This window comes from Ascaphus truei, unplaced genomic scaffold, assembly GCF_040206685.1.
Source record: "Ascaphus truei isolate aAscTru1 unplaced genomic scaffold, aAscTru1.hap1 HAP1_SCAFFOLD_1629, whole genome shotgun sequence".
Lineage (NCBI taxonomy): Eukaryota > Metazoa > Chordata > Amphibia > Anura > Ascaphidae > Ascaphus > Ascaphus truei.
The window spans coordinates 52,501-58,635 of NW_027454520.1; the positions used below are offsets into that span (position 1 = coordinate 52,501).

The window sequence follows — 6,135 nt, forward strand, 5'->3', positions numbered from 1 at the left end:
GCGACACGGTTTTGGGCGTCAGCGTCCGTGGAGGGGGAGTGTGTAGAAGGCAGCAATTTTAAGGCGAGTGCAGGCATGATGAGGGGAACGGTGAAATTTGCAGTGCGGAGGGCAGATGGACATGAGTAGCGGGTGTGCGGAGCGAAGGCGGACATTTTTTAGTAGGTGAAGGAGTGAATTTTCTGTGCAGAAAGGCAGAAATGTGTATAATGTAGGTTGATGTGGAAAATGATGCGGCGGCAGCGTTTGGAGCGTCCGTGAAGGGAGTGAAATTTTGAGGGCGTAACGGACGGGAAGGGAGTGTTCAGCGGGCGGAGGTGTAGGGTGCGACAGGGTGATGATGAAGGGAACGGGCGGGAAGCCAGAGGGAGTGTGGAGCAGGCGGTAAGGAGAAAAATTAGACAGGAATGATAGTCTGAGGTAGATGAAATTTACCAAGGTCAGTGTGTGACTCCGCAGGGGTGATAGTCTGAGATGACAGTCTCAGGGGGTATGGTATGGCAGTGTGAGTGTGTGACAATGGAGTAGGTGTGTCAGTGATGTCTGTGTAGCCCTTGGCCAATGAGAGTCGTGGGGGAGGCGGACCATGGGCGGGCGGACAGAGGAGCCAATGTGTGTGTGTCACAATGGAGCGTACCTCTTGGCCAATGAGAGTCGTGGGGGGCGGGCGGACCGAGGGACCAATGAGATTCCCCACATATACTAACAATCAAACAATTTTCAGTTTTATTATATATAGATAAAGTATCATGTTTTAATAAATACTGTTCTAGTTTATCACTAGGTGTCTTTTTATGTTGTATTGTCATGTTTGTAGTATAGAATGCTATTACCCAGCATGTATATGCTATGATTTGTCTCTCTGTCTTGTTTCTCGTTTCATGGTTTGCAAGATCATCTGTGCAGTCCTATTGAGGATTACAGGACTTTCCATTTGGATATTGATTGATGGTCAGGATATCACAGTCAGTGTACTGTATGTTTTTGTTTGGCGCCAGGTTTGTTATATTTATTTTTGGCGCTGCAACGCTGATTCATTGCATGATAATAAGGTGCTTTTTTATAGGCGGTAATACGGCATTTTTGGTTACCGCAGCTTGATGTATCCGGCCCTTTGACTCAAGTCAGGTTTAGTGATATAAAGTTCTAGTTGACCCGTAATGGTGTATGCAGATCTATCAATATTTGCCATTTAACATCAGTAATAAGACAATAGAGATGTAAAAACCACACAACACACACATTCCTGATTACCTTGTGCTGGCGCGTTACTTTTCCACAGCGTATCCCACTTCATACCAAGCTCTTTCCCATATTCATCTCCATACCAGACCAGGAGCTCTGTGTGTGGGGGGAGGTCTGTGCAGGTTCTGTAGTAGATTCTCTGTGGTCCTGCAACGCCACAAGGTTCTGTTCTTCCTCGTTTCTCACACAATTTACAAACCTAAAATTGGCACAATTAGTGAGGTCTCAAAGTAATGTCTATTTTATAAAGGAAGAGCTGAAAAAATACAAGTTGTTAATAATGTGACTTGTCTTTTCTTTCTTCTCTACAGTTTGTGAGGTAAACATATATATAGCGTAGGGTTGTCACAAACACCATACCAGCTGATGCGGAAGTCGCCATCTTGGAATAGATACACAAGGAGTGGTCAGGCTCTATTCAATCCGCTTAGCGAATGTGAATATATATATATATATATATATAGCTAATGGAAACATTACTGTATACTCATTTGCATGTCTTAGACAGGTCTGCAACCCTGCCTTTCACCATTATCACCCAGCCCACAGCACTTCCACTCCAGCAAGGGATTCTGGGAAATGACATGCAAATGAGCACACAGTGCCCCCTTTTGTCTCAAGCTCACATTACATGAACAACCCTTAAGCCAATGCATGCTGTTTAAAGAGAGAGAGGGAGAGAGGGAGGGAGGGAGAGAGGGAGAGAGGGAGAGAGGGAGAGAGGGAGAGAGAGAGAGAGAGAGAGAGAGAGGGAGAGCGGGCGACAGAGAGAGAGGGAGAGAGAAAGAGCGGGCGACAGAGAGAGAGGGAGAGAGAAAGAGCGGGCAACAGAGAGAGGGGGAGAGAGCGCAGGCAACAGAGAGAGAGGGAGAGAGCGAGCGACAGAAAGAGAGGGAGAGCGGGCGACAGAGAGAGAGGGAGAGAGAGCGGGCGACAGAGAGAGAGGGAGCGGGCGACAGAGAGAGAGGGAGAGAGCGCGGGCGACAGAGAGAGAGAGGGAGAGAGAGCGGGCGACAGAGAGAGAGAGGGAGAGAGAGCGGGCGACAGAGAGAGAGGGGGAGAGAGAGCGGGCGACAGAGAGAGAGGGAGAGCGGGCGACAGAGAGAGAGGGAGAGAGAGCGGGCGACAGAGAGAGAGGGAGAGAGAGCGAGAGCGGGCGACAGAGAGAGAGGGAGAGAGAGAGCGGGCGACATAGAGAGGGAGAGAGAAAGAGCGGGCAACAGAGAGAGAGGGAGAGAGCGGGCAACAGAGAGAGAGGGAGAGCGGGCGACAGAGAGAGAGGGCAAGAGAGAGCGGGCGACAGAGAGAGAGGGAGAGAGAGCGGGCGACAGAGAGAGAGGGAGAGAGAGCGGGTGACAGAGAGAGAAGGAGAGAGCGGGCGACAGAGACAGAGGGAGAGAGAGCGGGCGACAGAGACAGAGAGGGAGAGCGGGTGATAGAGACAGAGAGGGAGAGAGAGCGGGCGACAGAGAGAGAGGGATAGAGAGAGCGGGCGACAGAGAGAAAGGGAGAGAGAGCGGGCGACAGAGAAAGAGAGCGAGCAGGCGAAGGAGAGAGAGAGGGGGCAACAGAGAGAAAGAGAGGGAGAGGGGGTGACTGACTGGGGGGGGTGACTGACTGGGGGGGGGGGTGACTGACTGGGGGGGGAGTGACTGACTGGGGGGGGGGGTGACTGACTGGGGGGGGGGTGACTGAATGGGGGGGGGGGGTGACTGACTGGGGGGGGGTGACTGACTGGGGGGGGTGACTGACTGGGGGGGGTGACTGACTGGGGGGGGTGACTGACTGGGGGGGGGTGACTGACTGGGGGGGGGGTGACTGACTGGGGGGGGGGGGTGACTGACTGGGGGGGGGTGACTGACTGGGGGGGGTGACTGACTGGGGGGGGGGGGTGACTGACTGGGGGGGAGGGGGTGACTGCTGACTGGGTGGGAGGGGGTGACTTCTGACTGGGTGGGAGGGGGTGACTTCTGACTGGGTGGGAGGGGGTGACTGCTGACTGGGTGGGACGGGGTGACTGCTGACTGGGTGGGAGGGGGTGACTGACTGGGTGGGAGGGGGTGACTGACTGTGTGGGAGGGGGGGGTGACTGACTTGGGGGGTGACTGACTGGGTGGGAGGGGGGGGTGACTGACTGGGTGGGAGGGGGGCGTGACTGGGTGGGAGGGGGGGGTGACTGGGTGGGAGGGGGGGTGACTGACTGGGTGGGAGGGGGGAGGTGACTGACTGGGTGGGAGGGGGGGTGACTGACTGGGTGGGAGGGGGGGGTGACTGACTGGGTGGGAGGGGGGGGTGACTGACTGGGTGGGAGGGGGGGGTGACTGACTGGGTGGGAGGGGGGGGTGATTGACTGGGTGGGAGGGGGGAGGGTGACTGACTGGGTGGGAGGGGGGGTGACTGACTGGGTGGGAGGGGGGGTGACTGACTGGGTGGGGTGACTGGGTGGGAGGGGTGACTGGGTGGGAGGGGTGACTGACTGGGTGGGAGGGGTGACTGACTGGGTGGGAGGGGGGGGTGACTGACTGGGTGGGAGGGGGGGTGACTGACTGGGTGGGAGGGGGGGTGACTGACTGGGTGGGAGGGGGGGTGACTGACTTTGACTGACTGGGTGGGAGGGGGGGTGACTGACTTGACTGACTGGGTGGGAGGGGGGGTGACTGGGTGGGAGGGGGGGGTGACTGGGTGGGAGGGGGGGGGTGACTGGGTGGGAGGGGGGGGTGACTGGGTGGGAGGGGGGGGTGACTGGGTGGGAGGGGGGGGGTGACTGGGTGGGAGGGGCGGGTGACTGGGTGGGAGGGGGGAGTGACTGGGTGGGAGGGGGGGACTGGGTGGAAGGGGGGGTGACTGGGTGGGAGGGGGGGTGACTTTGTGACTGGGTGAGAGGGGGGGTGACTGACTGGGTGGGAGGGGGGGGTGACTGGGTGGGAGGGGGGGGGTGACTGGGTGGGAGGGGGGGGTGACTGGGTGGGTGACTGGGTGGGAGGGGGGGGTGACTGGGTGGGGGGGGGGGTGACTGGGTGGGAGGGGGGGGTGACTGGGTGGGAGGGGGGGGTGACTGGGTGGGAGGGGGAGGTGACTGGTGGGAGGGGGGGTGACTGGGTGGGAGGGGGGTGACTGACTGGGTGGGAGGGGGGGTGACTGACTGGGTGGGAGGGGAGGTGACTGGGTGGGAGGGGGGGTGACTGGGTGGGAGGGGGGGTGACTGGGTGGGAGGGGGGGTGACTGGGTGGGAGGGGGGGTGACTGGGTGGGAGGGGGGGTGACTGGGTGGGAGGGGGGAGTGACTTGGTGGGAGGGGAGTGACTGGGTGGGAGGGGGGGGACTGGGTGGAAGGGGGGGGTGACTGGGTGGGAGGGGGGGGTGACTGGGTGGGGGTGACTGGGTGGGAGGGGGGGGGGTGACTGGGTGGGAGGGGGGGTGACTTTGTGACTGGGTGGTAGGGGGGTGACTGACTGGGTGGGAGGGGGGGTTACTGACTGGGTGGGAGGGGGGTGACTGGGTGGGAGGGGGGGGTGACTGGGTGGGAGGGGGGGTGACTGGGTGGGAGGGGGGGGTGACTGGGTGGGAGGGGGGGGTGACTGGGTGGGAGGGGGGGTGACTGGGTGGGTGGGTGGGGGGGTGACTGGGTGGGTGGGTGGGGGGGTGACTGGGTGGGAGGGGGGGGTGACTGGGTGGGAGGGGGGGGTGACTGGGTGGGAGGGGGGGTGACTGGGTGAGAGGGGGGTGACTGGGTGGGTGACTGACTGACTGGGTGGGAGGGTGGGTGACTGACTGGGTGGGAGGGTGGGTGACTGACTGGGTGGGAGGGTGGGTGACTGAATGACTGGTTGGGAGGGTGGGTGTCTGACTGACTGACTGACTGGGTGGGAGGGTGGGTGACTGACTGACTGGGTAGGAGGGTGGGTGACTGACTGACTGGGTGGGAGGGTGGGTGACTGACTGACTGGGTGGGAGGGTGGGTGACTGACTGACTGGGTGGGAGGGTGGGTGACTGGGTGGGAGACTGACTGACTTTACTGACTGACTGGGTGGGAGGGTGGGTGACTGACTGACTGGGTGACTGACTGACTGGGTGGGAGGGTGGGTGACTGACTGACTGGGTGGGAGACTGACTGACTGGGTGGGAGGGTGGGTGACTGACTTTACTGACTGACTGGGTGGGAGGGTGGGTGACTGACTGACTGGGTGGGAGGGTGGGTGACTGGGTGGGAGGGTTGACTGACTGGGTGGGAGGGTGGGTGACTGACTGGGTGGGAGGGTGGGTGACTGACTGGGTGGGAGGGTGGGTGACTGACTGACTGACTGGGTGGGAGGGTGGGTGACTGACTGGGTGGGTGGGTGACTGACTGGGTTGACTGACTGACTGGGTGGGAGGGTGGGTGGGTGACTGACTGACTGGGTGGGAGGGTGGGTGGGTGACTGACTGGGTGGGAGGGTGGGTGACTGACTGGGAGGGTGGGGACTGACTGACTGACTGGGAGGGTGGGGACTGACTGACTGGGTGGTAGGGTGGGGGACTGACTGGGTGGGTGGGGGATTGACTGGGTGGGAGGGAGGGTGGGGGACTGACTGGGTGGGAGGGAGGGTGGGGGACTGACTGGGTGGGAGGGTGGGGGACTGACTGGGTGGGAGGGAGGGTGGGGGACTGACTGGGTGGGAGGGAGGGTGGGGGACTGACTGGGTGGGAGGGAGGGTGGGGGACTGACTGGGTGGGAGGGAGGGTGGGGGACTGACTGGGTGGGAGGGAGGGTGGGGGACTGACTGGGTGGGAGGGAGGGTGGGGGACTGACTGGGTGGGAGGGTGGAGGACTGACTGGGTGGGAGGGTGGGGGACTGACTGGGTGGGAGGGTGGGTGACTGACTGGGTGGGAGGGTGACTGACTGGGTGGGA

General features: G+C 60.7%; 1 protein-coding gene across 1 annotated transcript in view; it reads right to left on the reverse strand.

The window, feature by feature from the left end:
* LOC142476629 (uncharacterized) overlaps positions 1 to 1,465 on the reverse strand; it is a 14,361-nt gene extending 12,896 nt beyond the window's left edge. The window contains exon 1 of the mRNA XM_075581846.1: positions 1,255 to 1,465. Coding sequence (XP_075437961.1) covers positions 1,255 to 1,297 — 43 coding nt within the window. The 5' untranslated portion in view covers positions 1,298 to 1,465. The remainder of the gene's footprint in view (positions 1 to 1,254) is intronic.
* Positions 1,466 to 6,135: the final 4,670 nt, after the last annotated feature.